We start from the raw sequence: 22,370 nt of genomic DNA, 5'->3' as shown, positions 1-22,370 counted from the left end.
ACTGCAGCAATTCTCCCGCTCTACACACATAACGAACGCGTCACGCCGCGATTGCTAAGCTCCGTGGCCATAAACCCGAGACTACGGTGATTTCTAACGACCGGTTGAAGAGGCTGTAGCCCCGAGCTCGATCTGCCAATCGCTGTTTGTACTAGGGCGCGATCTTCGCACTACTCGGGCTCGGCACCTTACATCCGCCTTCCGTCTTCCGTCTTCCGCACATAGCTTCACAGCGAACAGATCAAACTTTTGACACAGGTTAAAGGAGACGAAGGTCCCCGTTTTGAACGGCACGCGGAGAAAGCTCATCATCGATTGCACGGATCTCAAAAAGTCATCACAATGCCGCGATCAACAACAAGCGACATGTCGGATTCGTCCAACTCATTCATCGCGGCCGAAAAGGCGGCCACAAATCAACGTAGACCACGAGCCGAGTCTGGTTCAACAGTACGACCGTCACTCGACCGCATCCCGACGCAGATCCACCACACCGAGGCCGCTATCTACCCGGAACCCGCCGACGTCGTGCAAGCCGAGATGGAGAAGACCGGTGCCGCACCAACGGCCAAGAAGCATGGGGACGTCGAAGCAGCTAGGAGCAGCCCTTCGACCGGCTTCGATCCCGCCGACTTTCCTGACGGCGGCCTGGAAGCGTGGCTCGTTGTTCTCGGAGGCTGGTGCGCGCTGTTCTGTACCTTTGGCCTTGTCAACTGTGTGGGTGTGTTCCAGGACTACTACCTCAGGGGTCCATTGTCCGACTACTCGGCCTCTGAGGTCAGCTGGATCACGAGCATGCAGGTCTGGTGCATGACTTTCGGCGGTGCCATCTGGGGCCGGGTTTACGACTCGTATGGACCCCGGCCCCTTCTCATTGGCGGCACCATCGTGTACGTCTTCGGCCTCATGATGACCTCGCTCGCCACTCAATATTATCAGTTCATTCTCGCCCAGTCGCTCGTCGCGTCCATGGGGTCTTCGGCTGCCTTCAACGCCTCCCTCGCATCCGTCTCGTCGTGGTTCTTCCGCCGCCGTGCCGCCGCTCTCGGCATCATGGTGTCGGGCTCCTCCCTCGGCGGCGTCGTTCTCCCCATCATGATGACCCGCATGATCGACCCCGAGATCCTCAACGTTGGCTTTCCCTGGACGATCCGCGCCGTCGCCTTCCTTTTCCTTGGCCTCCTGACTGTCAGCTGCTTCACCGTCAAGTCTCGCCTCCCGCCGAACCCGCGCCCCCTCGTCCTCCGAGAATACGTCGACACGCTGCGCGACCCCAACATGGCCCTCCTCGTCTGCGGCTTCTTCATGTTCTTCTGGGGCATGTTCCTGCCCTTCACCTACATCATCATCCAGGCCAAGGAGCAGGGCATGGACCCCACGCTGACGACCTACCTGCTGCCCATCATGAACGCCGTCAGCATCCTGGGTCGCATCATTCCCGGCATCGTCGCCGACAAAATGGGACGCTACAACGTCATGATCATCATCGTCGTCTTCAGCGCCATTGTCACCCTCGGCCTGTGGATCCCCGGCCGCAGCGACGTCACCGTCATCCTCTTCGTGGTCCTCTTTGGCTTCTCGTCGGGCGGCTTCATCTCGCTGGGACCGGCCCTTGTCGCGCAAATCTCCGACATTCGACAGATTGGCATCCGGACGGGCACGGCCTTTGCCGTGCAGTCCTTCGGCGCCCTGACGGGCAGCCCCATTGCCGGTGCCATCGTCGCGGCGCAGGGCGGCGAGTATCTGGGTCTGCAGCTCTTTTGCGGCATGACGATGGTAGTGAGCACCTGTTTCCTGCTGGTTGCGAGGCACAGGCTGGCAGGCTTCGATCTGAAAAAAATTGTTTGATGAGCATCGAAGGCGTTGGCATGTATTGGGCATTCATTTGCATTGAGTATTGAGCATTGAGCATTCAAGTTTGGGAAAACATTCAGGTAGAGACAGACGACATTTGGAGCTGGCCGGGAAAAGAGGTATGGCTCGGCATGTAACAACACAATAATGAATCCACTTAACGACTCTTGCTCCCCCGTCTCATTCCGTGGTTCAAGTTCCTTCAGAGGGCGTGTGTGGATAGGATCACAACGACCAGGCAGTCGGTACGCCGGAAATGGTTCAGTAATTGAGTCGCGCGAGGATGGGCCATAAGATAGCAGAATTCACGCTCCTTCCATGACCTAGGATACGTGCCGGAAATCCATCATACGGTTTAAAGCTCCAGCATACCAGAGGAACATCGGAGCATCGTCCAAATGGTTGACCCGAAGGTCCGACAATCAAACTACAGGCCCGCCGCTTACAATCGGCGACCACCCGGGACATAGCCCGACTTCCGAACACGGTGCCTCCAGTGCGCGGGGTCAAATTGAGAGGCTCATTCCTAGATTCCGACCTGCCCAGAAGCCCGGAGACCCAAGACCATGGCACCTCTTCCTGGTTTCACCGGCAATCCCTTCCGCAGCCGCGCCGACATGGTCGGAGCGGCCTCGGCCTTCATCAATCCGCTGCACCCCCACAAATCTGCTTCGGGCGCCCGTATCCGGCTCCCGATTGAGACAGCCGCTGGCTTCGACGATGTCGCGGCGCAATTGGAAGGCTTTGCCAGGCCTCTGTTTGCTGTCGCTCCACTCTTGATGACAGAGGCGACGGCGCAAGAAGATCCGAAGCTCTTGACCTGGGTCCATGGCCTCAGTAATGGTGTTGATCCCTTGCATCCCGAATATTGGGGCGCCATCGGTCATGTCGACCAGCGCATGGTCGAGACAGAGAGCATCTCCTTCACTTTACTGTCGAACCCAGATATCGTATTGAACGCCATGAGCGAAACGGCACGCAACAATCTAGTTGCCTGGCTCAGCGGAATGAACGGGAAGCGCATGCCCGAGAACAACTGGCGCTGGTTCCGCGTCCTGAGCAACCTGGCATTGACCAAAGTGCTGGGTGTACCCGCAAGCGACGTGCAAGCCCAGGTCGACGAAGACTTTCGCCATGCTGGATTCATTTTACGTCGGCGAGGGGATGGAGCAGCGACAGCCTCTGGAGCGATGGCCGAGCGCAGGCCGACTACTACTCGGGCAGCTTCGCCATGCAGTTCGCGCCACTGCTGTACGTGTACTTTGTTGGCGGTGACGGCGAGAGAGTGACGCGATACCGGCGGCACGCAAACGAGTTCGCGACCAAGTACTGGCGATATTTCGACCGTGACGGCGCCGCTATCCCCTTTGGGGCGCAGCATGACATATCGCTTCGCCATGGCGGCGTTCTGGGCTGTCGCTGCCCTCGTGAAGCTCGACGCCCTCAGCATGCCTGTCATAAAAGGCCTTCTTCTTCGTCATCTTCGGTGGTGGGCAGCGCCAGAGCGTGCTACCATGTTCCACACGAATGGCTGTTTGAGTATCGGCTTTCTCTATCCCAACATGTACATGAGCGAGGACTACAACTCTCCTCAGTCAGTGTACTGGTGTCTGAAGTCGTTCGTTGTGCTCGCGCTCGGAGCAGGAGACGGATTCTGGCAGTGCGAGGAAGGAGTTCACCCCGCTGACCTTCCATCACCCGCCTTCCAGCCTGCTGAGGTGATCTGGCCCCCTCGTCAAATCCTTGTCAACGATAGTGTCCATCACTACTTGCTGTCATCAGGCCAAGGGACTGTGAAACCTTTCAAAGCACGGGAAGCCAAGTACGGCAAGCTTGCATATTCATCTACCTTTGGTTTCAGCGTGCCGACGGGGACGTTGCTCCATCAGCTTGCCCCGGATAGCACGCTTGCTGTTTCCATCGATAATGGTGAATCTTGGAGCCTCAGACAGAGTCCTTCCGATGTTGGGCTTGTGCAGGTCAAAACCCGCGATGAGACTTCATCTGGCATCACGAGCCGTTGGAGGCCGTGGAGCTATCTTGATATCGTTATCGACACCACACTCATCAGCAGCCCGGTGACCTTCCCCGGATGGCATTTCAGAATCCACAAGCTCAACTATTCTTCTTTGCCAAGCTGGACGCCGTCCCTTCAGGTAGTGGACGGCGGGTTTGCCATCGCCTCAACGACTGAGAAGGGATTGTTTTTTCCTGAAGCTACTCAGGTCGACTTTGATGGCACAGAGTGTTATTCTGTTTCTGCCAAGGAACGGAGATCTCTTGTTATGTCGAGGAAAAGTGCAAGTGGTATCGCGGACCTATCTAGTGCGTCGGTGGCCGAACAACTTTCAACCAGTGCTGAAGTCCTTCGTCCAGACCCAAACACAAATCTGATGGCATCGCGAACGCAGATACCAACGCTCAGGCGCAAGTTCCCGCCACAGCTTGGGAATGCCGATATGGTCATAGTCACGGGTGTGTTCGCCACTAGTCATCCCTGCCGTCAGGAGGCAGTACGCTCATGGAACGCACCGCCGACAGAATTCTTATTCTTAGGCGGCGTCTGGACTTTGACGTGATCGCCAAACTTAAAGGTCCTCAATACAATATATTGCTTCTTCTCACTTCCGTCCTGCCGATGTCCAATGGGGAGTGACTGGGCGATGGAATACTGGTGATGCTATGTTTCACGTTTGACCATGCCTTCATGACAGTTGCCTGTCAGGCATCTCTACCTGTGAGGCCCGTCGCAGCTACGCGGTCTGTATTCTATGAGGACGTCAAAATTTGCTTTACTGAATGGCCTGGATAAAACAAGCTGCAAGTCTTGAGGTCGCTGTTGTGCCCCAGAAAGAGATCATCCGACTGGAACTCGCTCGGCAAAGTCATCACTGCTCTTGTGATGAATTTCAGGGACCGGAGCCACGCCCTTTCCAAGTGACAGGGGCAGAGAAATGGGCAACGTATGTGAACCCCCACGACACAACACTGTTCAGATGCTGGGTGGCATGTTGCGACTTTTTGCGCTACCCGCGCCCGCGCCAAAAATCCTTAGGCAAAGGATGACCCAATAAGGCCGATAGCAAGTGGAAGCTCAGCTGAGTGTCGCTGAAGAGCAAGAAACGTGCGGGCGTCGGGCCTTCGGTACGACTCAGTCGGCCATGGAGCATCTATACCCCACCACGACGGGAGGCGGCGGGTAGAATTGGGCCGATTGGACTTCTCCGAGGCAACAACATCCGCAAATCTCAGATCATCAATGGCTATCGGCGGCGGATCATAACGTATCCGTGAGACTGGCTCCCCGTTGGTTCCGGATCTTACGGGCCATAAGATCGATGCACAAAAGGTAGAAAGCGGCACATTGTTGAAGAAGTGCATATCCAACAACTGCTACTGTATTTGTATGGCAATACCATCGTGCCAACTTCAGCCATCTCACAATGTCGTCTCCAACACTACCAGCCACCATGTCTCCGGCAGCATCAGAAAGCTCAGACTCCCCTCATATCTTGGATGCGCCCAGCGAGAGCTCTCCGGGTAGCGAAACTTCTTGGTCTGACGTCGTCGACCAGGACCAGAAGTTCCCTATTGCCGATCGGGATCTCAAGACTCATCTCGCCGAGCTTTACAGCGAGAATATTGTTGCGAAGGCTTGCAGAACTGCGGGGAGATCTTTGACCGGTGTGGCCTCTTCGACTGGCACCAATAAAACCCCAACCGGTTTCCCCGAAACAGTCTCCCAGTCAGAGCAGAGCAATGGCCAGTACGAGTTCAGAGAACCAGACTTTTGGACTTGTGGCTTTTTCCCAGGCGAGCTCGCTGCCCTCAAGGAAAGATGTGTTCGATTCCCACAGCATACCGGTCTTGGCGATACAACAGCGATCCCTGTTTCGCAGTTGTCCAGTCAGCTTGCGAGGTCCTGCGAAATCTGGCTGGAGCCTCTGCACGACATGGCAGCTCGTACAGACACCCACGATCTGGGGTTCATCATCATGCCTGCTCTTCAGCGCGATTGGGAGCTGACTGGCAATCATCGAAGCCTGAACACCATCATTAAGGCTGCTCGGAGCCTAGCCAGCCGTTATGTTCCATCAGTACGGGCCATCCGAAGCTGGGATTGCATGTTAAAGAGAGACATTAGCATCACCGACATGGAGGAGAACGCCATCATCATCATCGATAGCCTGTGCAACCTAGACTTGCTCTACTACGCCTCAGCCCACAGTGGTGATGAGGAACTCGCAGCGATAGCAACAGCGCATGCCCAGACGCTGCTCATGACTCACTTGAGGCCCGAGAGAATAGTGACCACAGCCAAAAACGGGTATCGTGGTCAGCTATATTCGACTTGCCATGTTGCCAACTTGAATCCGAGGTCTGGCGAGTTGCACTGGCGCCGTACGGCCCAGGGCTATGCCGATGCGTCGACGTGGTCGCGTGGGCAGGCATGGGCCATTCTCGGCTATGCTCAGACGTACATGTGGACGAAGAAGCGGGAGTTTCTCGACGCAGCGTGCGGTGCGGCAGAGTACTTCATCCATCGGCTGGAAAGCGCACCATCCTTTGTGGAGAAGGTCACAAATGGGGGCAGAATCGGCCGCTATGTCCCGCTCTGGGACTTTGATGGGCCAGTCGCGGACGAGACGAGGCCTCTTCGGGACAGCTCTGCGGGTGTGATCGCAGCTAACGGCATGCTCATTCTGTTCCAGGCCCTTACCGCCATATCGCAACGTTCGGTCGCCAGCCGCTTCCTTGAAGCTTCCATCACAATTGTGAAGGACACATTGGACTTTTCTCTGGCTGAAGAGCGAGCTTGTTTCCTAAGTGACCCTTCTGCTGATGGCGAGCTTGTGGTTCAGGATGTGGTGCCTGGGAAGACATTCGATGCTGTGCTGAAGAACGGCACAGCCAACAACAACGATGGAGCGCGGAGGAGAATTTGGGATCATGGCCTGGTCTACGGGGACTACTACTTGGTCGAGTACGGGAACCGATTGCTACAGATGGGGCTAGTATAAGGAGAGCTCGAGGATAGAAAGGTCATTTGCGGGAACAGGTGCAAGCATCCTAGCTCTTTTGACACACACAATACGGTAGATGGATAGATCACAACATGCTGATACATGCGATACTCATTGCGGGTGCGCGTAACTTATTAAACTAACTAAGGATCACAGCCCCTTGTAGTCTTTTTGGGATCCACAAGGTCCAAAAGAACCGGGAAAACGTGTACACCCCTGATCAGCCATGAATTGTCCACGCTCATAATCCCACCCTTGCGACTGAGATTTGACAGTGATGGACCTCGGGACAGGTCGCTCGGACTGCGCACCCCCGAGGCCCTCTTCCCGTACAGGGGCCTTCTTTGGGTCAACGAATCAGCGACAGCGACCCAGGCAACCCATGAAGGATCGACAGTGGAATCTGTTTATCCTCTACTGAGATGTGGAGATCTACAATGTTCTCCAGATTGACACTGAATGTCCCACACTTTTCCCCGCACAAACACCGGCGGGAGTGCCCTTCGACAGGTTACGCTTGGAGTAGCCTTGAGAATAAATCAACGACAACGCCCCGAAACAAGGGAAAGGAGGGAGGGGGCAAGGGAAGTTCCAAGCAGCAACACCAGCCATGACTGACGAGCCAAACGAGAATCATAGCGACGCTGCGAACGAAGGCAACGACGACAGCAGCATCAATGCCTTCGAGGGTGGCTTGGCATGCAATGGCTGCCGCCGGCGCAAGCTTCGATGTTCTCGCGAGGTTCCCACGTGCCAGCAGTGTCGGAAAATTAGTGAGTCTACGACCACTCCACATGAGTGCCGGGCCCCTCAAGACTCTGGAAGAGTTGGCTGATAGTGAGCGCTGTCGCTAAGGTGGCGATTGTGTTTACGAGACGAAGCGAGTAAAGCCAGGCCTTAAGCCTGGCGCAGTCGAAATGCTCCAACGACGACTTGGTAAGCTACGAGCGCGTTACATTTCGAACACTTGATTCCCCAGAATGGAAACCTTGCTCACTCCACTGGCCTACTAGACGCCCTTGAGAAACTCATTGAACAGCAAGGTCCCCGAGTGACACAAGACGGCACAAACTCTCAGGACACGGCAAAAGAGTCGGTTTCCCCTCCTGCAAGCACTAATCCATATGAGATTCTTTCTTTATTTGCACGAGAGTTGCAACGTTTCAATGAAATGGCCGCCACATCCCCCGACCACCAGGCTGTAAATGGTCCAAGAGACAGACCTCCCCCGAACAAACGCCGTCGAGTAGATACTGGCTCGGCTGCCGGTATGACTGGACCTCGTACACAAGTTGGCCTTGAAATTCCACCAATGCCAATTGGTGAAGCTTTAGAGGCATCTATGTGCTCTTACTTTAGCCACATCCACCCATGGATACCCATTATACACGAGGGCCGCCTGCGACGTCGTCTCGTCCGCCCAGCTGATAACGAAAGGCTACGGGTAGTGCTGTATGCCATGATGCTCTCTGCGTCTCGATTCATCGAAGACGTAGAAATTTCATCCGCCTGGACGCTTCCGTACGAACAGCAGATGAATGCAAGAGACTGGATCGTCGCCGAAGCCATGAAGAGTCCTAGCGTCGAGAGTCTCCAGGCTCTGGTCATCGTAGCCTTTAACGATGTATTTTGTACACCTTGCGTACCCTTTTGAGCCAATGCTGACATCCATAACTCAGATAGGCAACGGCGAGGGCTCACTTGCATGGTCATTAGTCGGGTCTATGACTCGCACTGTTGAGTACTTGCAGCTGACGGTCGAAATCGATGGGACAGACAGACCCTCACTGATTCAGCCCTGGGTCTCACTGCCGCCTCCTCAGGATTGGACAGAAGCCGAAGAGCGTCGCAGGGTGTTCTGGTCCGTTTTCAATCTGGATCGGTTCTGTTCCGTATCGATGGGATGGAACACTAGCCTGACCTCGGACGATGTGAGCCGTCGCCTACCGTGTGATGGCTTTACCTGGCGGAAAGAAGACCCTGTAAACACTCCCTATTTCGGCATCTGGGACAAGGCCGCTGGCCGCATCGGAAACCCCATCGCGTTTTTGCCTTCGCACTACCAGGCCTCCTCGGAAAGCGAGAAACGCAGTCCTTCTGACCCGGGGGCGTCGCCAGGAGCCCAGCTTCGAGGAACCGATATGTCTGCAGTTGGAGCCTTTGCATATAGCGTGGAAGCAACCGAATCACTTAGTCGAGTGAATGCGTACTTCCTCCAGCAAAAGGTGAACATACGAGACAACCGTGATCTGTCGAACTGGCTTACACGCTTCAAAGAGCTTGATCTTCGTCTGGTCCATTGGAAGATGTTCCTACCACAGAAGTGGAAGGCCAATATGGCAAGGCAAACGTCACGGATGGACCCGAATTTGACCCTTGCTCATATCACCCACAATACCTCGATTATCCTGCTTCACCAAGTTATGGCCTTCCCATCTCCGGAATGGAGTTTCAAGGACCGCCTTCCAAGCCTCTTAAGCTTGGAGACTTGCCAGGCTGCAGCTGTTGAAATCGCAACGATTACGCAGAATTATTTGAAGAACGCACCTCCGACAGCACCAGTGTCTAGCCAGTTTGCTTTCGGCATTTATATTGGCGCAAAAGTGCTCCTGCTATGCTGGAGACATGCCGCAGCACAGAGCTCCTCTCTGCAGACTCTTGCGCCTGAGTTCTGGTCACTAGTAAGGAGCCTGGATGAGATGGCAAGACGCTGGACTGGGCCTCACAGGCAGGACTATGAGCGCCTGAATCTTGCAGCAAAGTACTCGCGTAAATTGTCTCAATTTCATAACAGATGTCTGGGCGACGCTTCTTATGCTATAAGCGTTTTGCGATATACTGCCGAAATAGATCAAACGCCTTCACTGGGCCGGCCTGGGTCAGATGCACGGCATCAGGCAGGAATTGGAGCTTTTGCGACAGCCTCAGCAGCTCGAAGAGAGTCTCATCCAGCACAGCCACGCCCTGACTTCGGCTTAGGTGACACCTTCACAGTCCTACCGCCGACACAAACAGCTCCGGTAATGGGCTTTACGACTGGTCCCACTGGTCTTCTCCAAGCACAGTCTCCCATCAGCGCCACCGGTAGCGGAGAACTGGGGGCAATATCCCAGATCTTCATGGACCAGCAGTTCATGAACATGGATCGTGTGATCAGTTATGATGACGGGGTATTTCAGTCAGAGTACGAAGGACTTTGGTGAGAGCACGAACCATATTTGTACTAAGACCATTCTGTATGGGTTTGGGCTGGCCTAGGTGCGTATCTTTCTCGACGCCACCTGAAGACTATCTGATCTCATCAACGCCCAACTATGTGAAGTCCGTAGAGAGGCTTTGGGCTTTCTTGCGTAATTCGAAGTATCCTAGGTATTGTAACAAGTGTAAACATGTCACGCCGTGATAATACATATTGCCACCCTTTATCATAATGGGCTCAGCCAGTCCGAGATTTACCCTTGACGTTGAAATACATCCCCAACAAGGAAAAGGGGCGCTTCTCTCAGCAGTTTGAAAGGTGGAAGTAGGCTTAACTCAAATTGGTGGGAAAAGATCCGGACTGCTACTATTTTAAGCAGGCAATCGACTTCTGATGCAAATTTCTATTCAAGCAGTGGAAAGGCTTGGAGTGGGTCATACCAACAACGACTTTGCAATCGTTGCGCAATCACACCTCACTTCGGGGCATTGTCAGGCGAATTAGCGAGTGCAACACGTCTTGGAGTCTTTAGCTTTCGCGACGGAGCGAACATCATCCGGAGACCGAAAGCGCTGGGGCTTCTCCTTTGCGCCGACAAATGGTCCGAGTCAACGTTGGCAGAAAAACTAACTTTTAGGCTGACACACCAAATGTGCTCCATTTCGAGATTGTGCTGAGCGGGGTCGCAAATCCAAATCCAGCCACGATCAACTACAGCAACGGACAGGACCTTTCCCGAGGCCCGCGAGTGTCGCCAATTGCTCCATGTTCCGACAGGCCTACCAAGTCAGCGGCTCCTCGTGGCAATTTGAGTATCTGGGGTAGATCGACCTGCTGTCACTTACTCCGGGGCCCCGGACAACCAGTGGATACGTTCAAATATAATTAAAACCTCGTCGGATGGCCATTGAGGATCCGAATGAACAAGTCGGACTCGGATTCTACGACCTCAAGACTATACATCCGTCGCCGCTTTGCCGAGGAATTGCCCATCATGTCGACCTCCCAGCAGAGAACGAACGATGAACTCAACATCCAACCTGTGCACGAGCAGGCCCAGCGCCCATCCGACTCGGCAACGCCAGTTGATCCGCCTGAGAGTGTGGTCAAGAATGGAGTTGTGGTGAGCTCGTCTGCAAAGCCTCCACAGAGAAACTTGTGGATTGCATGGCTGTACATCTTCGATTGGTACCCTAGTCACTACAGCAAGGAGGAGACGAGACTTCTCAAGAAACTAGACCGCATTATCCTGCCCCTCATGTAAGTCTTGGTATTCTCTCGCATGAGCGTGTTGTAATGGGCAGCGCTAACTCTCATTGAAAGCTGTTCCATGTGTATGTGATTCCTCTCCCATGGTCTTTCAGCTCAGCTGTAACGGGAAAGTCTAACAATGAAAAGATTTCATCAAATGGCTTGATCAATCGAACATCAACAACGCTTACAACTCCGGCATGAAGGAGGATCTCAATCTGAATGGCATTGAGTAAGATCCCGGCTGCCAAGATTTATCAAGACCTCCTACTTACTTTACAGATACAATCTGTTCCATACATTCTACAACATTGGTTACCTTGTACTGGAAATTCCCGTCATGTTGATTATCTCTCGACCCAAGCTGTCTCGCTGGATCCTTCCAATTTGCGAGCTGCTATGGACCATTGTCACTTTCTGTCAGTCCCGTAACAACAGCGCTGAGATGATCTACGGTATGCGCTTCCTCATGGGTCTTTTTGAGACCCCGGCTGCCAGCGGATCCTTGTACATCTTGGCCTCTTGGTACAGGTCCGAGGAGGTGTTCAAGCGCGCCGGCGTGTGGTACGTCTCTAGCAACATCGGCGCCATGTTTGGTGGCTACATGCAGGCTGCAGCTCATGCCGGTCTGGACGGCAAGGGTGGCATGCAGGGATGGTATGTTCACGAAAACGCCCTTCTCAAGCTCAGCTTCGCATTGCTGACTCTGTTGCACAGGCGCTGGGTTTTCATCATTGACGGAATCATCTCTCTTCCCATTGCCATCGCAGGTTTCTTCCTGTATCCCGGTATCCCTACCAGCCCGCGCATCTGGTGGCTCAAGGAATCTGAACAGCAACTGGCTCAGGCCCGCATGCAGGATGACGGTGTGAGGAAGAGTCGCAAGATTGGCAAGCGTATGCTCAAGCGCGTCTTCACTCACTGGCATTTCTACGTTGCAGTGTGCACATACGTCTGGTATGAGCCATCATCTGCCTGACGACCGTCTACGTTTTCACTAACATGTCACGCACTAGTTTCCAGCTGACGACCTGGGTTGCTGGCCAGATGATTGTCTGGGTCAAGTCGACAGGCGAGTATTCCGTCGAAATGATCAACATTCTCCCGACCGGCGTCCAAGCCTTCGCCATTGTTGTCGGCGTTGTGGTGCCCTCATTTGTGATGTGAGCTCCCACTACCTTCTACAGTATCTCAGATGAACCATCGCTAACCTGCTTTGCAGGGTCTATCCAATTTGGGTTCCATTCTTCTTCGCGGCAACAATCCTTCTCTTCTGCCACTCCACACTTCTTGTCTGGGATACGCCGCTCGGTTTGCACTTGGCTGCGTACTTCATGCTCGGCATGACCTCCTGTATCACGCCCATGCTATTCCCCTGGGTACATCTCATTATGAAGGATGATAACGAGGCGAAGAGTTTCACGACTGGTGCTATGGTAAGTTTCCCACTCACGACAGGTCAAGGTCCCGCCCTAACCATATGTATTCCAGATGACTGTCGGCTGGGCTTTCTTCACGTGGTACAACGTGGTCACCTTCCCCATCACGGAGGGACCCCGTTGGACTCGTGGCTTCACGGCGAACGTCGTCCTGACCTGCTGCTACATGACCTTTTTCTTGATCGGGCAAATTCTCTGGCGACGTGACCAGAAGAGAGGCCTGTACAAGAGGTCTATTGAGGAGGAGGAAAACCAGGAGGCCCTCGATGCAAAGCTTGAGGAGCCCGACAGTTCCGACTCGAAGCCCGGACATGGTGCTATGGAGGTCGAGCAAAAGCCAGTGGGCCTGAGTATCACTGAACGCAAAGAGTAACATGGAGACCGCCGCCACGTGGTCTTTTGATCGCTGATGTGGATCCTGGAAGACTTGGTCAGGGTGGTAACAGGGTGGTAACTTTGGCGTCGGATGCAGGCCTCAATGTTTGCAGCAGTAGCCAGAGAGTAGAAGCATGCCACGCTCAGCTAGTTGGAATGGATCTCGCTCTATTTCCCTGAATGTGTCTTTTGCACATGGTAGCGATCGCATAATGTAGCATCTTATTTTGACAGCTTCACGAAGATTTACAAGCTTGCGGTTGCGTTGACGTGGTTTCCTAGCTTGAGCCCATGAGTTATTTGCTGTTGGTGGTTGTTCCATGTTTGCGCCACACGTCGCAGCCACCCCGAGGACGGCCATCTTCGTCAGTTCCAAATATATCTCCAGGCATAAATGTGAGTTGAGTGAGAAGAACATGGCTGTTATGCTCAGTAACATGACACACATACAATTTGCCCGCGGGCCTCGAATACGGCGCCGCTTTTCTCTACTCTCATCCCAGCGCCACGCCCTTTTAAGCCGATGTCGGCGATTGCCCCGCCTCACACAGTACGATATGACTAAGACGACTTCTGACAGCACGAGCAAGGTTTGAGTCCCTCATTAGGTCACAACCCGCGACAAAACGTCTGTTGACCACACTTCAGATGTCATGACCAGATCTCCCCGTTCAAGCATAGGATCTGACCAAACAAACACTTTTTTTTCTCACAACAACACGCCCCTGAGTTTTCTGAATCTCGTACAGCATGGATCGCTCTAAACCGATGAAGGCTGTTGTTTTCAACGGTCTCAAGAGTGTCTTGGTACAGGAGAAACCTATCCCAGCGAGTAAGACACTCACCTTTGATACGCTCAGAGACGGCCCTGTAAATCAAGCCCGCATTCTGACTCCGAAAACAGTCCAAGATCCGAGAGACATCATTGTCCGTGTACAAGCTGCGGCTGTCTGTGGCTCGTAGGTGGTTCTTCAGCCAACCCAATCTGTCTCCATTGCGGTAGGCACAGATCAGTTAACTCATCACGCAGCGACCTCCATGTGTACCGTGGAATTGAGCCTTGCGCGGCTGGCGTGACCATGGGTCACGAGTTTAGCGGTGAAGTTGTCGAGGTCGGCACTTCGGTCCAGACGGTCTCCATTGGCGATAGGATTGTGTCTCCTTTCACAACCTCGTGGTTCGTGTTTATCTTGATTTCCTTATCGCCGAGACCAGAAACAGTGTTGACAACGGGCATGTAGCATGGCGTGCTACTTTTGCCGCAATGGATACTCGTCGCGCTGCGAAAACAGTCTCTTGTTCGGCTGTGAGAAGCTCGACGGCGCACAAGCCGAGTACGTCCGCGTTCCCTTCGCCGACGGCACGGTTCTCAAGGCCCCCGAGAGCCTCATGACTGATGCTGCCCTTCTCATGGGCGACATCTGGCCGACTGGATTCTTCGGCGCCTCGAATGCCAGGGAAATGCTTGGGCTCGAGAGGTGGGCCGATGCCGTCGTGGTTGTCATTGGGCTAGGCCCCGTCGGCCTGTGCGCCCTCATCACAGCCCTCGAGTACAGTCCCCGCAAGGTCTTTGCCATTGATGGCGTCGAAAGTCGCCTCAAGCTTGCGGCAGATCTTGGCGCAGAAACACTAAACTTCCATGAAGGCACAGCAGCCATGCTGGAGAGAATCCACGAGGTGACTGAGGGTCGTGGTGCTGATGCCATTATTGAAGTCGTCGGTCTCAAGCCGGCGATGCAGACTGCTTTTGACTTGGTTCGTCCGTGGGGTGTCATCAGCAGTGTCGGTGTCCACAGTCAGGAGGTTCGTTCCGCCGTAACATCCTGCGAAGGCTACTCTAACCGCACGTTTAATAGCTTCCGTTCACCGGCGCAGATGGTTACGAGTAAGTCACAGGCAGTACAGGCCTTAGCCAACACCTATGCTGACAATGATCCAGCAAAAACCTGCGTGTACAGATGGGCCGCTGCCCTGTGCGATCCATCTTTTCTGATGCACTTGATTTACTGGAGAAGAAGCAACACCTCCTCGGGTACAGGCGGCAATCACAATTTCCATCGGAAACTTTCGCATGCTGATGAGTTGACAGATTCATGTTCGATAAAATAATCCCCCTTGACGAAGCGCCCGAGGGGTACAAGCTTTTTGACGAGATGAAGGTCCAAAAAGTCATTCTTAAGCCTTGGGAGGGTCGTCAGTAAACCATGACCAGCGCATAATAAACAAATGCCTATCAAAACAAGTCATCTCGATGTGAAACGAACGACAAATGGCTTCGCAATTCACGGCGCGTGCCAGATACCAATGGGAAGATACTTCTTGATTACATGATCCATGGATAGAAACCTAGGCAGATCGGCCAAGCTTTCTCAATCTTGCCACACTCTCTGACACTTGAATTCCGACTAACAAAAGAGACTCCTTTCCACGAAAACAGATAGGACAAATTTCCCAGATTAAAACCAGGCCTTCAGAGGCGAGCTTGGGGGCTCTAGATACGAATCGCAGCAGCTGCACCCCCTCCTCCAAACAGGGCGTCGTTCAAACACTCAATAACAGAGTTCCCGTTGCCTAGACCTGAAGTCAGACAAGTAAGAGTATTTCCGGCGGCGAAAGGGCCGAGAGCTGCAGTACACAGCGGCAGGTTGATGGCCAACTGCACGACGGTATTGTCTTGCAAGTTCTGGCACGGGCCCGGCAGTTCACTGATGCAGGTTGTCTGCAGCGCTCCCTCCAGGCATCCCACGATTGTCGTTCCGAGGCTGTTCTGGCTTATCAGATCAGTACCAAGACAAGTGGCGACATTACCGACGGCAAAGACGCCGAGGGCCGCCGTGCAAAGAGGGATGGCGGCGATAAGGGCGAGTCCGTTCACGTCTCCAAGATCCTGGCACGGCGCGGGCACCTCCGCGCAGACAGGCGTGACGGGTGTCGGCGTTGCCGTGGCGCAGAGGGCAGGGTCGGTGATTGTGACAACGCCAGATCTTATGCCAAAGGCAATTTCGAGACATTCGACAACGCCGACGCCGGTGCTGGAAGAAGTAATGGAGCCTGTCGAGAGACAGCTAGCAGCGCTACCCAGGGCGAAAGGCCCAAGAGCGATGGTGCAACCAGCGATGTTCCCGATCAGCGCCAAGCCGTTGCTGGACGACAAAGATGAACATGCGGATGGAAGCGTCGTGATGCAGCGAGCCTCAAGTGCGGTCAAAACACACTCCGCGATGTCAGTACCGGCGGTGAAGATATTGATGTTGGTTGTCAAGCACGTCAGAATGTTGCCAGCCGCGAAGGGTCCAAGAGTAACTGTGCAAGAGGCCAAAACGGGAATCAGAGCCAGTCCATTGGTGTTGGGTATGTCGGCACAGCTTCCGGGCAGACCAACGCTACAAGTCTCGGTCACAGTGGTTTGAGTTACAACACACTCAGAAATGGTGGAAGACGCGGAAGACTCGACAGTGGTAGATGGAGTAAGGGATGACTCGGCGGGCGCAGAGGAGACAGGCTCTGCGCTTGAGGCTACTGCGGACGAGGCTGGTGCAGAAGAAGCCGGTGCAGAAGAAGCTGGTGCAGAAGAAGCCGGTGCAGAAGAAGCTGGCACAGAAGAAGCTGGTGCGGATGACGCCGGCGCAGAAGAAGCCGGCGCAGAAGATGCCGGCGCAGAAGAAGCCGGCGCAGAAGAAGCTGGTGCGGATGACGCCGGCGCAGAAGAAGCCGGCGCAGAAGAAGCTGGTGCGGATGACGCCGGCGCAGAAGATGCCGGCGCAGAAGAAGCCGGCGCAGAAGAAGCTGGTGCGGATGACGCCGGCGCAGAAGAAGCTGGTGCAGAAGAAGCAGGCTCTGCGCTGGACGCAGGTGCAGAAGAGGCCACAGTCGCGGTTGATCCAGCGGCCGAAGAGGCTGGCTCGGAAGACGCTGGCTCAGCACTCGAAGCCGCTGCTGACGAAGCTGGAGCGGATGAAGCTGGCTCGGAATTAGATGCAGCAGCAGAGGAAGCGGATCCAGCACTTGAAACAGGAGCTGACGATGCCGCCTCTGAAGAAACCGGCGCAGCGCTCGATGCATCAGCAGATGAGGCTGGCTCGGAGGACGCGGGTACGGGGCTTGACACTGCTACAGAAGAGGCGGATTCTGCGCTCGAAGCAGCCCCTGATGAAGCAGCTCCCCCACTTGAAGCGGCAGACGTCTGTGCCCCAGAGGGTTCCTGAGTACCCAAAGTGACGGGTTGCTGGCTAGAAGCAGCTGAGGCACCGTTGGTCTGGCTTGCGGACGATGGCTCGTCGCTCGGTCCAACAGGGGTGAAAATGATCTGAGTACCAATAGTGTCCGTGCCGGTAGGAGCAAGGGTCAGGGTTGAAGGACCGGTGCCAGTCCACGAGCCTCCATCAAGTGTAGTGAAAGGTCCGGTAAACGTTGTTGTTGATTCGGAGGGAACAAAGACGATCACAGTACCCGTCAGGTCGCCAGAAGACGGATCCCTCGTGAAGGCTGTAGGGGCTGTTCCTGTCCAAGAACCTCCCGTGATTGTGGTGAAGGGGCCGGTGAAGGTAGTTTCAGCCGCATCGGAAGGATCAAGCACAATGATAGTGCCAGTGGCGTCGCCTGGTCCTGGTGGAAGGGTAATTGATGTAGGAACCGACCCTGTCCAGCTACCACCCTCAACAGTTGTGAACGGCCCAGTGAAAGTCGTTGTAATATCCGTTGCAGGATTCAAGATAATAACCGTGCCAGTGGGATCGCCTTCGTCAGGGGCCAGCGTGATTGTAGTTGGTACTGCCCCAGTCCAGCTTCCGCCATCGACAGTTGTGAATGGCCCAGTGAAAGTGGTTGGGCTCGTCGGCGCAGGACTCAAGATAATGACAGTGCCAGTGGGATCGCCTTCATCGGGAGCCAGCGTGATGGTGGTAGGCACAGTCCCAGTCCAGGTACCGCCGCCAACAGTTGTGAATGGCCCGGTGAACGTAGCTGCATCTGTCTGTAGAGGGTCAAGAACTATAACCGTTCCTGTGGAGTCACCTGATCCTGGAGGCAGGGTAATAGACGTGGCAACAGTTCCAGTCCAGCTTCCGCCATCAATCGTAGTGAAGGGTCCCGTGAAGACTGGAGCTTCTGTTGCAGTGGGGTTCAGCACAATGACTGTCCCAGTAGCGTCGCCAGGGCCAGGGGGCAGAGTAACAGTTGTTGCACTAGTGCCAGACCCGCTACCTCCTGTTACTGTTGTGAAAGGACCTGTGAAAGTCGTCGCTCCTGTGATCTCAGGCTCAAGGACAATCACGGTTCCAGTAGCATCACCTGGGCCAGGAGCAACAGTGACTGTTGTGGCAGCAGGACCAGTCCAGCTACCTCCAGTCACCGTTGTGAATGGGCCAGTGAAAGTGGTCGCAGTGACCTCGGGATTGAGGACAATCACAGTACCCGTAGCGTCTCCCGGGCCAGGAGGGACGGTAACTGTGGTGGCAGCAGTACCGGTCCAGCTACCTCCAGTCACCGTTGTGAATGGACCAGTAAAGGTAGTAGCATCAGTGACTACTGGATCAAGGATCACTACGTGCCCGTAGTATCCCCCGGCCCAGGGGGCAGTGTAAAGGCTGTGGTGACTGTGCCAGTCCAGCTTCCGCCGGTGACTGTAGTGAACGGCCCAGTAAAGGTATCTGCGTCGGTCACAGTTGGGTTGAGAACAATAATGGTGCCAGTGGAATCCCCAGCACCTGGCGGCCGAGTTATAGTAGTTGGTACTGTGCCAGTCCAACTGCCACCAGTGACCGTGGTGAAGGGTCCGCTGAAGTCGGAATCTAAAGTCGGGTTGAGAACAATGACCGTGCCAGTAGGGTCACCTGCATCAGGCGCAACTGTAATTGTAGTAGGTGCTGTGCCGGTCCATGTACCACCATTTATAGTAGTGAATGGTCCATCGAAGCCAGAATCAGAAGAAGGGTCGAGGATGATCACTGTGCCTGTGGGATCGCCAGGGTTTGGGGCAAGAGTCACGCTTGTGGCAGCTGTGCCAGTCCATATGCCTCCTGTGACGGTGGTAAAGGGACCGGTAAAACCAGGGCCCGGCTTGGTAGGTTCCAGGATCACAACTGTTCCTGTTGTGTCAGGGCCAGCGGGGGGGACGGTCAAGGTCGTAGCAGTTGTGCCCGTCCATGTCCCACCTGTCACGGTGGTGAAGGGTCCGGTGAAAGCAGGATCAGGATTTCTGGCAAGCAAACTGATTAATAACTTATGATGGCGGAGACCACTTGGATTCACTTACAAGGTTGAAGTGTATCGTGCGGTTGTGGTAGCCAGGAATTCGGAAATAATTAGAGTTGGTGCATTGGAAACGTCGATGGTAGTCCCGGCGACGGTCAACACTGTGTTCGAACACACGAGTGTGCTGAGGTAAATGGGAACTTTTTCAACACAGACCACAGGCTGCAGAGTGACTTCGGCGTGAGGGCAAACTGCATTTCGTGGCTCAGGTCGCGCTGCTGCTGGACGTGGAAGCAGGGACAGTCCACTCAGCACTGTAAGCGTGAGTGAGTTGAGCATGGTTTCGAGTTACCTTCACAAACAAACGGCAACAGATGGGACTTGTTGAAATAAGAAGAAGAAAGAAGCGAGTGACTTGATGGCTGCCAATCTAGATTCTCGGAGCAGTGAAGTGCATAGGGCAGTTTATATGTGTAGCCTCTGTTGGTTGTGATCTAAGGATGGGATCACTCATGGTCTCTTGGAGCCTCCCTCGAGTTCCTCGGATGGAATCTCTGGTCTGCGTTGACTCCACCCCTTGACGATGAGGACAACAGACGCATTCGCTCATTGACAGCTTGGCTTTGCCCCTTTCCGGTCAACCCTTGGTCACAGGAGTCCTCGCTATGCATAGTTTGACACTAGTCGAGACGCGCTCCCGTACCACGGTGCCTGAAAGCTGCCCAAGCCACCTACGCTAAGGGCCGAGACTGAGGGGGCACACAGGTGCAGAATGAACGCAATGGCATGCAGACAGCCTGTTCAGACTTGAGTGAAGCTCGTGAAGACACGAAAGCTTCAAGAAATTCACACCACCACGGCTGCTTTTCTAAACACGAATCCGCGTTGGAATTGATTCTGTCACGTCAGTACTGACATGCTATGAGACGAGGGTTGTTCCCCGTCACATGTGATGAAAAATATGACTGTCTCAACTAAGGTTCATCTCCTCGCTTGTCCAAATGGCCTGATTTGATGCTTGCAGTAATATTAACGAACCATACCTTCAGAGCTGAGATATCATTTCCGGAATGCAGTGAAGTTCGTCTAAAAACTGTCTTCCGGAATGAGTTGATGAGGGGAAACACTGCCAAGTCGTGAACCAAAACTCCATAAGCCAGTGCGGCGGGCCTTCTTTGGGATAGACGTGTCAGATGCAGTGGCTGCAAACTGAGTCACAAAGCTGACATTTTCAATTACATAGTGTGACGCCTCATATCAGGTTACCACTGCCGAGACAATTAGGATGTAAGTTCGCAGCTGAAGGGCTGGAGCTTTGATAATAGCACCTGTCGAGTCAGGTGGAGCTGACAGTAAACGGTCTCATGGCCAGCCAAACTAAGGGAATGAAGGGTCGACTTGGACATATCAACAAGATGCATCGGGACGTATTCTGCTTTCAGTACAACTGCTCCAGAATGCGGAAGGTAGTTTCTGGGAAAGCTCCAAGCCTGCAATCACCAATTCAGGTTGCGCGCCATTGTTGAACGTATTTAGAGGCGGCTTGCGGCCTCACAACTGGTAGCATTGACACAACAGTGGCCCCATCGACTAATTCCTTCACCCGGCCGGACATTCGACATTACTTCCACATTCGTTTGATCTCGTTTTCTTCACAATGTTTTTACCACTGCTGTTTCTTCTCCCTGTGCTCTCCTCAGCCTCCCGTCCCGAGGGCCCCATCGACAAGCGCTGTGCGGGAGCTGCGGTTTTGGCCCCCCCCGTTACCTTGACAAGTCTCCGTCCAACGCAAACATGGGCTGCTCAGGACGACAGCAAGCCTGCTTGTCCGGTGACCTACACCACTGTACTCCCTACTCTGGGTGCTGATCCAGAGCCAGGCTCTCCCAGTGGACTACATCCCCACACATACACCGTGACATACGACTGCGATGGCACAAGCTACTCGCCCTGCCGACTTCCTGACTCGAAAGACATCTGTCCCCCTGGTTTTGTCAAGACCGCGACTGTCTGTGACACGTGTGGTTCTTCGCCAGTCACATACACGCTGACACTTCTGGAACCGGGCCCTACGGCTGTGCCTCATGCCACAGACAAGAAAGGGCCGGATTCGACGAACGTGCCTCCGAGCCCTGGCTCGGACCACTCTGCTGATCATCCTGGCGATCATTCCGATGGTGGCGGCGGGGTCAAACCAGTGGTTCCGATACCTCCTCAGCCTGAGTTTGGACCTGACAGCAACTCAACCGACCATATCGAAACTCCGTCCAGTCCAAGTAGCAAGGGGACAGAGGGTGATCGTATTAGCGGCACTAGCAGCACAGAAGCTTCTGGCTCGAAAGCCACCGACCAAGGGTCTGCGGAGCACGTTGAAGTTTCGGCTGGCGCTAGTCTCAAAATGTTCCAGTGGTTGGGCGAGACACTAGCGGTAGGTCTCGTTCTGGCAGCTGTCAACTTTCCCCTCTAAGAAGCAACCCATACGTCCTGAATCGGGATTGCGAAAATGTGGGTCAGTGACCAAGCGTTTCTGTGGAGGGTACTGGACACGCCGCAACAGGCAGCTTTCCCGCGGAGGATGGGCCCAGTCGCAGCAAACCTGCTATTAGAAGCTTAGCGAATCCTACAATCCTGTCCGTTGCCATATGATGCGGCCTTAGTGAAGCCTTTCGAGGTCCCTTGTTTGTGAGCTTCGCCGAGATGACACTGCTCAGGAAGCTCAAAATTCGCTGGCTGTTATTCAGAGCTGACAAACGGAACGCTGTGTTCAGCCATTGGCATGGTGGCGCCGGGATCTATAGTATTGTTCCCCTGTTCAGCTGCAAAGTGGGGGCGCCAAACTTTAGTATTGAGATTAGCTCAGTCCCGAGGCAGCGGTTGTACCTTTTCTCCTCTCCCCCCCCCGGTCTAAGACACGCGGAATCGCCGGCTCATTAGTTCGGCCTGAGCCGGCGCCGCCATGTTGCAAAGACAACCTGACAGCGACGATCTTGAATCGACAACGAAGAAACCACATGCTATTGGATGGCAATGCTACTC

General features: G+C 54.3%; 8 protein-coding genes across 8 annotated transcripts; 7 read left to right on the top strand and 1 right to left on the bottom strand.

Moving 5' to 3' along the window:
* Nucleotides 1–366: 366 nt before the first annotated feature.
* VDBG_03230 (riboflavin transporter MCH5) lies at nucleotides 367–1,848 on the top strand (the record flags this gene model as incomplete). The annotated part of the gene is made up of 1 exon (XM_003007045.1): nucleotides 367–1,848. One exon carries the CDS (start codon nucleotides 367–369, stop codon nucleotides 1,846–1,848), a length of 1,482 nt encoding a protein of 493 aa, XP_003007091.1.
* A 572-nt stretch (nucleotides 1,849–2,420) lies between these two features.
* Nucleotides 2,421–4,433, top strand: VDBG_03229 (conserved hypothetical protein; the record flags this gene model as incomplete). Its single annotated transcript, XM_003007044.1, has 2 exons — nucleotides 2,421–3,105; nucleotides 3,319–4,433. The coding sequence occupies 2 exons, from the start codon at nucleotides 2,421–2,423 to the stop codon at nucleotides 4,431–4,433; spliced, it is 1,800 nt and encodes a 599-aa protein (XP_003007090.1).
* An 864-nt stretch (nucleotides 4,434–5,297) lies between these two features.
* Nucleotides 5,298–6,875, top strand: VDBG_03228 (unsaturated glucuronyl hydrolase; the record flags this gene model as incomplete). Its single annotated transcript, XM_003007043.1, has 1 exon — nucleotides 5,298–6,875. One exon carries the CDS (start codon nucleotides 5,298–5,300, stop codon nucleotides 6,873–6,875), a length of 1,578 nt encoding a protein of 525 aa, XP_003007089.1.
* A 613-nt stretch (nucleotides 6,876–7,488) lies between these two features.
* On the top strand, nucleotides 7,489–10,081 carry VDBG_03227 (conserved hypothetical protein; the record flags this gene model as incomplete). The annotated part of the gene is made up of 3 exons (XM_003007042.1): nucleotides 7,489–7,651; nucleotides 7,892–8,502; nucleotides 8,630–10,081. The coding sequence occupies 3 exons, from the start codon at nucleotides 7,489–7,491 to the stop codon at nucleotides 10,079–10,081; spliced, it is 2,226 nt and encodes a 741-aa protein (XP_003007088.1).
* Nucleotides 10,082–11,071: 990 nt separating this feature from the next.
* VDBG_03226 (vitamin H transporter) lies at nucleotides 11,072–13,140 on the top strand (the record flags this gene model as incomplete). The annotated part of the gene is made up of 8 exons (XM_003007041.1): nucleotides 11,072–11,337; nucleotides 11,401–11,411; nucleotides 11,476–11,560; nucleotides 11,611–11,985; nucleotides 12,046–12,285; nucleotides 12,345–12,491; nucleotides 12,551–12,764; nucleotides 12,820–13,140. 8 exons carry the CDS (start codon nucleotides 11,072–11,074, stop codon nucleotides 13,138–13,140), a joined length of 1,659 nt encoding a protein of 552 aa, XP_003007087.1.
* A 752-nt stretch (nucleotides 13,141–13,892) lies between these two features.
* Nucleotides 13,893–15,343, top strand: VDBG_03225 (S-(hydroxymethyl)glutathione dehydrogenase; the record flags this gene model as incomplete). The annotated part of the gene is made up of 7 exons (XM_003007040.1): nucleotides 13,893–13,974; nucleotides 14,047–14,101; nucleotides 14,173–14,319; nucleotides 14,384–14,945; nucleotides 14,999–15,027; nucleotides 15,082–15,174; nucleotides 15,232–15,343. 7 exons carry the CDS (start codon nucleotides 13,893–13,895, stop codon nucleotides 15,341–15,343), a joined length of 1,080 nt encoding a protein of 359 aa, XP_003007086.1.
* Nucleotides 15,344–15,633: 290 nt separating this feature from the next.
* On the bottom strand, nucleotides 15,634–19,673 carry VDBG_03224 (predicted protein; the record flags this gene model as incomplete). The annotated part of the gene is made up of 3 exons (XM_003007039.1): nucleotides 15,634–18,613; nucleotides 18,688–19,338; nucleotides 19,396–19,673. The coding sequence occupies 3 exons, from the start codon at nucleotides 19,671–19,673 to the stop codon at nucleotides 15,634–15,636; spliced, it is 3,909 nt and encodes a 1,302-aa protein (XP_003007085.1).
* Nucleotides 19,674–20,991: 1,318 nt separating this feature from the next.
* VDBG_03223 (predicted protein) lies at nucleotides 20,992–21,801 on the top strand (the record flags this gene model as incomplete). Its single annotated transcript, XM_003007038.1, has 1 exon — nucleotides 20,992–21,801. The coding sequence occupies one exon, from the start codon at nucleotides 20,992–20,994 to the stop codon at nucleotides 21,799–21,801; it is 810 nt and encodes a 269-aa protein (XP_003007084.1).
* Between the last annotated feature and the right edge of the window lie 569 nt (nucleotides 21,802–22,370).

This window comes from Verticillium alfalfae, genomic scaffold (assembly GCF_000150825.1).
Source record: "Verticillium alfalfae VaMs.102 supercont1.3 genomic scaffold, whole genome shotgun sequence".
NCBI lineage: Eukaryota > Fungi > Ascomycota > Sordariomycetes > Glomerellales > Plectosphaerellaceae > Verticillium > Verticillium alfalfae.
The sequence above is the reverse complement of the archived record's forward strand: the minus strand, read 5'-3'. Positions and strand labels throughout refer to the sequence as shown.